Here is a 13,047-nt window from a genome sequence, read left to right on the forward strand (position 1 = left end):
TAGGAGTAGGGTTCCCCATGGATCAGTTTAGTGGCTCAGGAGTGTATAGATAGATGTTTCAACTGAGTTTAGGGAGGCATAGAACTGACAAATGCTCCTGCATGACAGGGCCTTCGTGCATGTTGCATCATCTAAGCGGGGATTAGTCTACTTTGGTTTTTGGCTGGAGATGGATTGTGTTGTACGTGGCCCTTTCTGCAGAGTCATCCCCAGATTTATTTTGCCTTACTCCTCCTATTTCATTTTTGTTTCATTATTTTTGTTGGTCTAAGGACGCTGTGCACTTTACCACTGCTAAAGTGCTTGTGCTCTCACCTTAAAACATGGTAGAATTGTTTATACCCAATTGGCATATTAAGTTTACTTGTAAGTCCATAGTAAAATGGCACTACATGTGCCTAGGGCCTGTAAAATATATGCTGCTAGTGGGCCTGCAGCATTGATTGTGCTACCGAATTAGGTAGCACTTTAAACATGTCTCAGACCTGCAATCGCAAAGCCTGTGTGTGCAGTTTTAAACTGCTCTCTCAACCTGCCAAATAAACCTTTGCCAGTCCCAACCCTTCCTTTTTAATACAAATAAGTCACTGCTAGGGTAGACCCTGGACAGTCCATTGGGCAGGTAGCAATGTATTTAAAATGTTGGACACTTAGAATGTTTAAGTTTTACATGTCCTGGTAGTGAAGAACTGTTAAATTAGTGTTTTACTACTGCAAGACCTACCTCTCCTGTAGGATAACACTGGAATTACCTTATTACATGTTATAAGTGTAATTCTAATGGGAACAGGTAACCCCTTCATTTTCGGTGTCTCTTGAATCACAATTTAAAATCCTAATTTATGGTGCAGTTGGATTTTAAATTACAATTCTGAAAATGCCACTTTTAGAAAGTTGTCATTTTTCTTACCTTAGCCATTTGGTGCCTGCAGCATGTCTCTGAGTAACATGACTGGGCCTATTGACAGTTGGGCTTTGTGTATGCCTCCTAGACAGCCACATACAATGGGGAGCTTAGGTGTGACTGGATGGACCATCAATGGCAAAATGAGAGGGAGGACCAGGAAGGCAGACATCTGTGCACTTCAAAGGCATGCCTCTCGATGTTTTCTCCACTGCAAAGGCACACCTGTGTATAAAAGAAGGACACTTCTGAACTTGTGGAAACTCTGCCAGGAAGAAGGACTGCTGTGCCTCTGAAAGGACTGTCACTCTGCTGGAATGCTGCTCTGAAGGAACTGCTGCCCTGCTGTGCTGAACTCCTGCCTGCTCCCCTCTTGCCTTGGGAAGAACTGGACCTGTAACTTCCTCTTGAACCCAGGACCCCAGAGTGACTCCAAGGGCTAGTCTGCTGGCCTTCTGCTCTCAGCCTTAGGGACATAAAAGACTCCCCCAACATGCCTCTGTACGGAATTGCAGGGAGTTCCTGACCCCCATGGTGGGCCTCTCATGTCCTGGACCCTTGGTGTGGCTCACGGGCTCCTAACTCAAGGTTTTGGGCTCTTCGCAACCAGGAATGGGCCCACTCGCACCAAGACCGCGCCACTCGCACCGAAAACCAGAGCAAGCCACTGCCAGCCCAGCTCTTTGCACAGCCCGCTTGTCCGTGATGCCCAGCCTGCTCTAGGTGCCAACCTGAGAGCCTCCTGCAACAATTTCCCTGTTCCTCGCAGCCCTCTCCAATGTTAACAGTACTCTTGGCACAAAACTTGAGAAGGTACTTCTTCAGCATGATTAATCTGGGACGGTATCTGACATGTGCATCATCAAGGTCAGCCTGAACATTTGACTTTCACCCAGTCCAGCGTGACTAGATGGCCACGGTTGGCGTTTTGTGCTTTTAGGCTATTTTAAACTTTATTCTTTAAAAATTCATAACTCCGGTTCTACTGATTGGACTTTTGAAATTTTGGTTGTTTTGTTAATTACATTTTGCTCTTTTTGTTTAACTTGGGTTAAGATCGTTTATGTGTGGTGTTTTCACTGGCTTACTGTTTGATGTTTTGCAGAAATACTTTACATATTGCCTCTAAGTTAAGTCTGACTGCTATGTGCCAAACTACCAGAGGGTTGGCTTGTGCCTCGCCCTGATAGGGATTGTGGTTACTGCTTGTCAGGGCTCACACCACAATCACTCAACAACCCAAATATATGCCTTTTGAGTCTTGGACCTCGATACAGAAAATAAAAGGGAAATTATTATGCAAGCTCTTTACTTTGGGGTCCTCAATGTCGATCCGAGCACTACAAATGGATTTCGGACAGTTGAGCACATTTGCTTTGACCCAAGCCACTATGATCTGCTAATTAATTTAATAGTTTGTTTTCTTTAGAGTCCAGTGAAACTGTATATTTTTGTAAAGAGTATCAACTATGCTATAGAGCTTAAATAAATATTGAAGGAGTTTTGTAAAGGGACAGCTGCAATCGGCCCAGAAAAAGGCAGTACCTCACGTTCAGTACGTTTTCAAAAGTGAAATTCTATAAATCTTGATTGGACACAGCCTAGTTATCAGAATGCAACCTTATTTAGAGCTATCGCCAGAACCTATGATCAGAAGAACTGGGGCTTCCGTGGTCCTTCCCTTAATCAACGGTTCAGCTCCTTTTGTAAATATGGTGTATAAGATGTCAGTATTCGATTGTTTATGCTTTTTTTCCAAAAGATTTCACAGAGTTTTTTAGAACAACCAAACACATTAGGACGTCTCAACCTGTAAATCATTACTTGATTGCAGTCTTCATCCAGTGCTGTAAGAATCATATGCATACATCAATGCCCAACATTTTGCAGTCCCCGAAGGTTTGGGTCTGTTGTTGATGACACTACACTAGTATGTATAACACCTATTCCTCGTGCCAATTTAATTCTGAATATTTTTTGCAGTGCTACCTCCAGTACCCTCAGACCTTTGAGTGTTCAATGTTACTCTGAACTCAATAGATTGGTTTTTCCCAAGGCATGCAGTGATCCATCCCCCGTGCCCAGGATTTAAGCGCTGAGGATCATCACTTATCCGTCCTGTGCAATGTTGCGCTTTGCCACTGCAAATGCCAGTTTGTGTCTGCTTGTGTAGAGACTAGAGGTGATGTGTAGGAAAGCGAGTATTGGGTCCATCTCAATTTTCCAGTTGGTAATTCTGACAGTGCAGATTATTCCCTGCCAATACACCTGAATCACCTGGCAGGACCATTACCTGAGTAGAGTGGCCCTTATTCCAGTTAGCATTTCAACAGCCGGGTGAGCAGCCCTGCCAAGGTGCCACAACTGCTGAGGTATCCTGTAGACCCTAAGTAGGAACTTCAGTTGCATCAGTGTTAATTGTGCAGCAATGGCACCTGATCTTGGTGCTATCTCGGCTTCCTGGTATTCATCATCAGGGATTTCTCCCTCATCTCCCCTCCATGCAGATTTTAACTTTCCAAAGGTGAGATGCGTCTTTATCACCGGTGACATATTTTGGATACTTTCTTCTTACCCAAAAAGATTTCTGTGACATCCATTGTCTTGCTGTGTTTCCCGCCATAACCATATCACTACACTGTACATGGGGGGGGGGGGTCCACATTACATCCTTATAGGTGTTGCAGGGATTCTACACAGCCCATGGTCCATCACCCTGGCTCACTGCACATGCCAGTACTGCATGCAGCTTATCAGGCCTTTCGTTCGCCACGATCAACTGGAAGGTGAGGTACTAGGAATGAATATCTGTGGCCCGAATCCCAACATTTTATTATGATTTACACCATTTGGCCATTGCTATCCAAGGAGGGCCGCTGTTCCACAGGAATCTATGGATTGGTATTTTTATTCCCACAAAGAATTTCTTGGGGATATAGTATGGGTAGTTTTGCAGTTTCGGCAGTTGGTATAGGAGGTACGGCAATAAGAGATGTTAAGTAATGTATGCTTTCCCTGAAAGTGACACTGGGCGTGGAGCCCAGAGGTTAGGATTGCTGTGCAATCTGATGGTTTGATATTGGAGATTGTGCTCCCATGCCATTGCCACATCCTCAGACCCATATACACTTAAGTATTTAAAACCTTTTGCTGAAAATCACAGGCTGTGAGCCCACTCCGTCTTCCATCTTTGCTCAAATTGGGTACACCACAGGTTTCTTTGTGTTCTTCACCAGCATGGACTATATGGCAAATGTGTGTAAGACTTAGAGGACTCCCCTTCCAGAGTCTTCAGGCTGGGGGAGTTAGATGAACAAGTCCTCCCCATACAGTAAGACGCAGTCTGGTACTCTTGAAGTCCACTCAAAAAACCCGATCCTGTGCATTGATTCTAAGCTATCCGCCAGTGGCTCAATTACTATGGCAAACAACAGGAGAGAGAAAGAAGGCCCCCCTGCCTTGTACCCTGCTGCGTGGGGAATGCCTCGGATGTTCAGCTGCTTACCCTGACTCGGGCCAGCTGATCTGTATATAAGAGCCGCATGAATTGTCAGAACTAAGGACTTATGTGGACCCTTCCCAAGACCACAAAACTACTCTCATTCCACAGGGTAAAACCCCTTTTTCTAAATCGCCAGCAGCAGGGCCATTGGGCACCACAGCCAGGAGACTGCACCAAAGATTCCTTAGCCTCCTGGTGTTATGCCTGGTCGACCTACCTGGCTTGAAGCCACATTGGTCGGGATGAATGACTGATCTGAATTGTTTTTTCCAGCCTAGTGGCTAGAACCTTGGCAAAAGTTCTCACCTCAGTGGTTGAGTGAGATGGGCCAGTATGATGTGCAGAAGAGGTCCGGTGGAGTGCCATGGTTTCAGCTGTGCTCGGGTCTTGGGGGAGCAAGCCAATCACCTGCACCTCATCAGGCATAGTCTTGAATGGTGGTACGACAGTACAGGACATTAAGGATTTTTAAGAATTTAGCCATAAAGCCATTGTAGCCTCTGCCTTCACCCCTTGCAGTTGCCAGAGGACCTCTGACAGCTCACCCTCACTAATACCAACTTCTAAAGCAGCTCTTTCTTCTGTAACTAGGGGAGGACTCAGCTGAACTACTAATCCCTTGATGCCAATGCATTCTGCATATAACTGTGGAGGGTGTGTCGAAAACACCAACTATATAGTGGCTATATTGGATGGTGTTCACATTCTAGGATTTTAAGCTGCACACATTCAGGTGAGATTCTTTTCACTGGTGCAACAATTTTTTGACTTGTTGCCCCTGTGGTAGACCCTGCTCTGTGACAGTAGCCAGGCTAGTCTTGCCTCCACTATCAGTGTCTGGGATAAACAAGTGTGATGGTGCTTAATGTTCCTACGAGTTTTGGCAGTTGTGTGGCTATGAATGTTGCTTCCAATTCAAGGAGGAGTGCCTCCATTCAAGAGCCAACTTCCTGTTGACACCTATTGTGACCGAATATGTAGTTATTAAGTCTGCCCTACATGTACGAAAATGCCTCCCATATCGTACAGAACCAGCGTTTAGTGCTTAATATTTCTTTATCGTCTCATCAACATAAAGATGGAACAACTTGTCTGTCAACCACCAGGTACTAAAGTGCCAACTTCTCCTACTATCCCCATGTGTCCCATCTTGTGTACGTTTTAAGGGTGAGTGGTCTGAGAGCCCCTGAGGCATTATTTGTTACCTAAAACCTCACCCAGATATATATTGAGCATAAAGAAATAATCTAGTTCTGATTTTGACTTATGGGTGCCTAAGTGTAAGAGTAACTACTCGGGTGTGTATAGGTTCAGTGCTACACGGTTCGCAAGTTCATTGCAGACGACAATTTTGCCAAAGAGGTCGGATCATGTAGCTTGAGGTTCCAGTGTTAGGTCTATCCATTTTAAGGTTGATAACCCAATTAGGGTTGGTGCTAATGATCCGGGAGCTGGGACATCAACCAACGTATGCGCTTTAAAAAACCTTCAGTAAGGTGGCGAGGGGCATAGATGTTTACAACGGAAGATGCCTTTCCAGCCAGAATCTCTGTGACTGGAGCTTATCTTCCCCCCTCATCCCTCGGGTTGTTGTGCTTCAAGGTCACAGAGTACCATGTCCGTACATGCTTTAGTCTTAAAGCATAATAAAAGAAGTTCGAACAAAGCACGAATATCTACTGTAGTATGTGCACCGTTTTATTTCCTCTATTGTGCTTTGAGAGTCTCTGTTAAGGTCTACATCAATAACATTTCCTGTCTTTGATAGATCCAGCAAATGGACACACTTTGACTTGTGATTTTGCTCTAAAACAGATGCTTGAAAACAATTCACCCAAAGGTTCCCTCTGATCAATTCTATGTTTTGTTTTCTTTGCAAGGCTCTCGAAGTGAATGAATTTACAGGACTGGTATTTGACATGACCCATTCCAACGGCAACAGCAGCTTGGCTCAAGGAAGTTGCAGCAATAGCAGTGCCACATCCAATGTGTAAGTGTGTTGACTTATAATGAATCCTTCATGTCCACATTGTAACGTTCATCACCTGTGAGCTGATTCCTCTGATGCTTTGAAGTATTGGTTGTTCCAGCACCAAAAATATCATAGGAATCCATCAGAAGTCATGGTGGTGCTGGATTAACGGTCAGACATCCAAATAATTTGTTGTTAGTATTGCAGTCTTAAAGCTCCTCAAACGAGGTGTGCTGTGTGTAGCACTGCGAGTGGTTACATGGTAAATCCCGGATAAAATGATGGATGTGTGATCAGCAGATAGTGAGAGGCAAACAGACATAAAAAGGAAGTTAAGGATGCATCAAAATAGGAGACAGGTTTTACATATTTGTACATACAGATGCATATTCATAAAAAGATGGACGGTGCACAGGATGAAGTCCGAGAATGCCAAATGTATTCCAAAATATATTCTTTATTAAATTTTCAATTTAAAATGTGGGCATCAGCCAACGCGTTTCGTTCCGAATGGAACTTTGTCAGTGCAGAAGTGTCTTTGTCTTGGTTCACTCAATCAGTCTCCGACAGTCAGTTGGTCCCAAAATTTGAATCGTATTCCTTGGAGGCCTGGATTCAAAAATCATAAATAAGTTTCAATGTCCCACAGACTTCCAAGTAGATCAATTAATCTGGAGGGTAAAAACCCAGGTCCTTCGTATTCACCTTCACTAATCACATCAAAATTTAAAAGAGTCCGAAGGCCAAGGTAAGGGCCAATAGTCCTTGTCAGTGTCGACGCTCACGGTAGCAGTGCCTCATCCGGACTTTCAAAAAGGACCTGGGTTTTTACCCTCCAGACGAATTGATCGACTTGGAAGTCATTCGGAACGAAACACGTTGGCTGATGTCCACATTTTAAATTAAAAATATAATAAAGAATATATTTTGGAATACATTTGGAATTCTCTGACTTCATCCTGGTGCACCGTCCTTCTTCTTATGAATCTTCTATCTGGTTTCCAGTGGAGTAAAAGAGCGGCGTACTCCGGAGGTGGTTGCACAGACAATTTAATAATTTGTTTACTTAAGAAACCGAGGTGCTAAGCTTTGGTCAGCCGCATTTTGTCTTTCTAATTGTGCAGATGCATATTTATGTCAGGGATAGTATAAAGATATAAAAATGTGGTTGCATGGAATGTATTGGTGGGAGAGAGTAGTAGATTTTATAGCTATTGATTTCAAAGAGGAGGGCATGAGATAAATCAAAATTGGGCCCAGGAGTTCTGATGCCCCTAGAGTAGGTACACCATTGGGTGATGGGGGTGGAGGTACTGGAACTTTGAAGGCTCTAAACATTCAAGGTCAAAGAACGTCTCTGGTACAGTCTAGAGGTTTGGTTGGCTGAGTACAGAAAGTCAGACGATGCATGTAAGTGATCATGTGGTGTGAGATACCATTTATAGCTTTGAATTCCAAGGTAAGTTGGTACACACACTGTGCTTTATGTGTGCCCATTAGCAAAAACGTCAGCAGTGGAGTGAATTATGTGCATGGCTGGGAAATTTAGCTAACATTTTGATGCAAAGTTGAATATTTGGATTAGGTGGGGCGATGGCATTTTGTTATTTGTTATGTTATTTGACATTTATAAAGCTCTTAAGACTTAAAGCAAAATTTGTGTAATGATGGGACTGAAAGAAGATAAGCTGAAAGTGCGCACACATCTCTGGCAGCTATTACTGAGAAGGCTGTGTCACCAAACAGTACAGTTTGAGGTTTGAGGTGTACTGCAAAGGCCTGCCACAGGGACACAAGGTGCGTTGTTGATGACTAACATGACAGCTGCCGTAGTGCTGAATGGTTCTATTCACATGCTAGAGATAGGCATCACATCAAGCTTTCTGGTTGAGAAGGCTGGTGGCAAGGTACTTGAAGGGAAATTAACTGGGGAGGACAGGATTGTGGAGGCTAAAGATACACAACATTGTCATTCCTGTATTTGAGGAGCTAAGCACAAGGGAGTGTAAAACCATCCTATGTCAGATGGCTGTGAGACAAAGACTTTTGTTTGCATGCTAGGTATGAAGGCTGGTAAGGAGAAAACATTCATGTTTCATTGTTTACGAAGAGAGGTGGTTTATTGGGAAACTAGGAGCATTATCAGGGACACGTCTTATGAAACATTTCCTGGTAAGGGTTTAAATGCAGAATAAAAGGAGCACCAGAATACAAAGAATGAGAAGTTTAAATGATAGGAGGAGATCTTGTCTAATGCCTTGTTGGAAATTCCTACAAAGGCACTTGGTATTAGCGTTATCGAATGCTGTGAATAGTTCAAGGTGTTTGACCATTGAGGAAAGAGAAACAGTGGGAGCAACTGAGAATGGTTTTGGTTGAGCAAAATGAACAAAATCATAATCAAGGTAGATGTAGCAGATTAAATAAGTATAGCTATCTGGTGAGCCAACGGAACTCCATCTGATGAACGCTTTTGGAAAACATTGTGCTAGTGGGCAGCAGATGGAGGAATTGGAGAGGGTGGACTCTTGGGGTTTTTTGTTAGCAAGGATTGGTTCCCTTCGATTTAAAGACTTCCAGTTCAGAGCCAGAGAGGAGAGTTGTTAAAAAGAGTGGAGAGGCAGGCTAGAAGCCTAGATATAAAAACAGAATTATATTACAGGGGAAGGAGAGTAGATATTTGGATGGGCGGAACAGTTGGTTCGAGTGAGATTATGTAGATTTGAAAGAGTCTTTAATCCTAGACTTTCTCATTTGTGTCTATAAAGCTTGCATTAACAGGGTCTAGTACTGGCTGTGGCAATCAGTGAAGCGGAAGATGAAGATGAGGGGTAGGGAGAGTTAAAGGCTCATAGGCCTGAACTATTACATTTGTTGAAAGTGTAGTGCAGACCATGGATCACATAATACTTGGGGCTAAGTGGCCAAGGAGCGTATCCAATGCAATTGTCTATTTAGATTTTGATGTCCTGATGTTGAAGCCAGTGTACAGGGGTTGCTGATGGCATGTACTTTAGAAATGATGAGAGAAAGGGGATTGACGATGGTAAGGAAACAACAATGTGCTTTCAAAATACAAAAATTACTTGATGATGTTTAATAGATATTACTATTTTATAACTGTTAATAAAACATGAATCTGATAGAGACTTCTAGCTGCAGATTCCTTACCTTAGAATGACTCCCTGTGTGCGGGTAAGTGGTGTTGTTTGGCTCCATGTGGTGTCATTGGCGATGTCCGTGCCGGAAGTGACGTCCGTAGTGCCTATATAGGTGTCACCCACACACGCAGATCCAGGAAGAGGTAACCCGTAGTCATTTTTTGAATAGGTTTTTTCGACATTATTTCGAAGGTTTTTTGAGGTTGGCGTGGAACAAATTTCATCTAAGAAAGCCAGCTGCAAGCCCTGCAGCACCTATCACTGACAAATGTCCATGACAAAACAGCATCTTGTTTGCCCCTGGTGCCTGGAGCGGGACCACGACCTGAAGGCCTGTCCCAACTGCTGCACCATGCACCCAAAGACCTTGAATGAGCGCTCCCTCAAGTTTCTGGTGGTTGATGCCGCGACAATCAAGGTCCCTGGAACGGTTGTGGAGCCCAAGGTCGGCATTGCACTCCAAGTCATTGAGCCATTCGAGTAATGCGAAGTCCCACAAGAAGTCGTAGTCTGCTTTGACTTCGCATCGGCCGACAAGACAAGAGAGAATCACCACTTATGGCCTGGCTCTGCAGCTCCGCGAGCACCTGGGCCGGCTCCGTGCCTCCCCGAGTTTCCATGAGCTGGAGCGACTCCCGCCCAACTCTAAAAGTATTCTATGAGGCACGCACCTCATATTTGGTCAGCCCATTCTGCTGGTGCACATTCAAGCAACGTGGGTTCAGGAAGGGCTCCTTCATGGTTCACTCCAGTGGCTCCGCCATCCCGATCCTCTTCCCAAACTCTGATACGAAGCACTGACCTGAACCATGCTGTCCAGGCTGGAGTGTGAGCCCTACTCTTACTGGCCAGGACTCGGGGAGGATTGGGAGGTGTCACTGGCCACCAGCCTTATGAGGAAGGAAATATGACCTGGTATGAGAATCTGGGTTAAACCGGTGAGCTGGACACTTCTCCAGATACTAGCAAGCTTTCTCCCTGTAATGTGGCTACGGAGGGAGGTGCGTCATCCTCCATGGTAGTGCGGATGGCAACTGAGGTCCATGACATTAGTCTACCCTCCATGGCAGTCAAGACAAATGTCTTGACAGAGGTGCTGCAACCGGGGTGTCCCTCTCAGAACCGCTTCTCCCTTTCAATGAAGCCTTCAAGGACATCCTATTTGGGACCTGGTCCAACCTCAACACAGGGGCACTTTTAAGTAGGACTATTGCCCACTGCCACTGCCCCACTCCAGGGGACCCAAAGTTCCCCACCAAACACCCCATCCCCTAGAGCTGGGTGGTCCACGGCTCAACATCCCATGTAAATCCTGGTGCATTCCCTAATGCACCCCTAGTCAGGGAATCCAAGCAGCTGGACAGTTTGGGGAGGAATATGTTTTGTTCCGCCAGCCTGGGACTGCGGTCTGTGAACCCTGCATGTCTTTTGTGCTGCTATTTCCGTGCCCTGTGGGAAATGGTTGCGCAGGTGCTGCCGATGGTCCTGGAGGAGGCTCGGACTGTGCTTTCCCAGGTGTTTGTCGAGAGGGATACAGCTAAGTTCACCATTTGCTGTGGACTTGACACCCCTGATCCACTAGGCAGAGCTGCTTTGTCACCAGTGGCCCTGCAGCACCCACCTGGTTAAGTACTACTGCAGCAGTTCTCAATCTGTGCACCGCAGCACCCTGGTGCGCCGTTAAAATTAGCCAGGGGAGCTCCGAACAGATGCTCACCAGTTTTGGAACCACTGAAGCACTGTAAATCAAAGTTTCCTCATATATTTCCTGCATCTCTGTTTTTGGTTTCCCTTTCCTTCTAAGGAGTCAAGCAAGCAGGGGAATGCATCAATGAATATCAGAATTCACCTGCGTCTTAATTTTCCGGGTGAAGACTCTTTGTTCAGAATGTACCGAAATAATATTTCTTTTCTACCGTACATTATATAGCAAAATGTCTTTGTCGGTGTTTCAGTTTTCAGGATGTATTTCATGCAAGAACGTGTCATTAGAGGGAGCCAAAACATAAAAACGCTGATTCCTCCGTAAGGGGATTCTAAAATGTGTCACACTGGTTGCACAGAGATGGTTACAATAGGTGCATTATCCCACTAGCTACACAGGGAGAGAACAATATGCAATATCTTGATCTGCAGCCTGCACTGTAACCACCCAGTTACTGCAGTGGGCTATTAGAAGCACAGTTATTACACCACTGACTATTCAAATAAGACATGTTACAAATAGTACTGGGATAGAATAATCATACTTCTAACACAGTCAAAGATGAAGGAAAGTTTGAGTCCACCCGGCCGGCAATGAGATCTGTAACGTGCACACTCCACACTAATTTCAGCTCAAACTACTGAGCTAGAACTACAGGCCAGTACATCAGAGCAAGCACAATAGCGCAACTTCCTGGCTTCTTGATAGGAGCAAGTAGAATAAGGACCCCAAAAGGTGACTGCTGCAAAAATAATAAAACATTAAATATTCTTTCAAACTTTGTTTTCTATTTGAGGGAAATTAAAATTCACCATCCCCATGAGTTGCAGAAGAACAGTGGGGGGATGTAAAAGGGTTTCATCCCCACAGTTTATTTCAAATTTCATGAAAGCAGAAATATAACTACAAAGGACTAGGACACACATCAACACTGCTAAACACAACATCCAATGTTGTATGGGGTCGTATTAAAGTCAAATAATGAACATGAACAAAGACAAATAATAACAATATTCAGCCACGGCGCAAATCCAAACCTGTCTCACGATCTTCTTCATGCAGTCTTCACACTAGAATTGTGATTCTGTATTTCTGGTGGCAGTGAACTCCTCTGGCTTCTTTTTTTCAGGTTCAACTGCAAAACACAGATTCCAAAAGTTTGCCTGGGGCTCTTACAGTCTCCTGTGAGTGAGAGGAGGAGGCAGTGGGTTAGTGGGACCCTAGTCCTCTTTTATGCATCTTTCACAGCTGTCTTAATCAGTAGCGGCCCCTCCATTGGGGCGTGGGGGCGTCGCTCCACTGCTTTCTCGCAGTGTGATGGGCAGAAACATGAAATGGTAAAACTACCATTTCATGTTTCTTCTTCTCGCACTGCGAGAAAGCAGAAGTGCCTGGAGTGCCTGGTTGGGGGCGGGTGCAGGGCTTTAAGTGGGAGGGGGCTGTGGGGGGCTGAGCCCCCCAGTTTTTTGGGGGCCTCGAAAGGGGGCTCTAGGGGGCTCTATTTGTGGGCCTCAAAGGTAGGGTGACCAGACGTCCCGTTTTTTTTGTTTGGTGTTAATGTGGGTAACATGTCTTGATAGTAAAATACTGCCAATTTCGTTTTTCACTATTGAAAGGCTATCTTGCCCATAGGATAACATGGGGGATGCTGTGTGACATGTTTACCTGCATATCTTCTATTAGCAATGCTTCTACCTTAATCATCTACCTCCATGGCATTTTTGGAAATGTAAGTACCCCAGTGACCATCTATTTCGGCCTGCTGGAGCTGGCAGAAACAAATGCCCTTGGCGTAAAGACAGC

The 13,047-nt window shown here is 44.7% G+C and overlaps 1 protein-coding gene across 1 annotated transcript in view; it reads left to right on the forward strand.

Moving 5' to 3' along the window:
* Window positions 1–13,047, forward strand: part of LOC144818604 (broad substrate specificity ATP-binding cassette transporter ABCG2-like) — a 413,780-nt gene that overhangs the window by 378,342 nt on the left and 22,391 nt on the right. The window contains exon 15 of the mRNA XM_078676198.1: window positions 6,287–6,396. Coding sequence (XP_078532324.1) covers window positions 6,287–6,396 — 110 coding nt within the window. The remainder of the gene's footprint in view (window positions 1–6,286; window positions 6,397–13,047) is intronic.

Source organism: Lissotriton helveticus, chromosome 2_1 (genome assembly GCF_964261635.1).
Source record: "Lissotriton helveticus chromosome 2_1, aLisHel1.1, whole genome shotgun sequence".
Taxonomy (NCBI): Eukaryota; Metazoa; Chordata; class Amphibia; order Caudata; family Salamandridae; genus Lissotriton; species Lissotriton helveticus.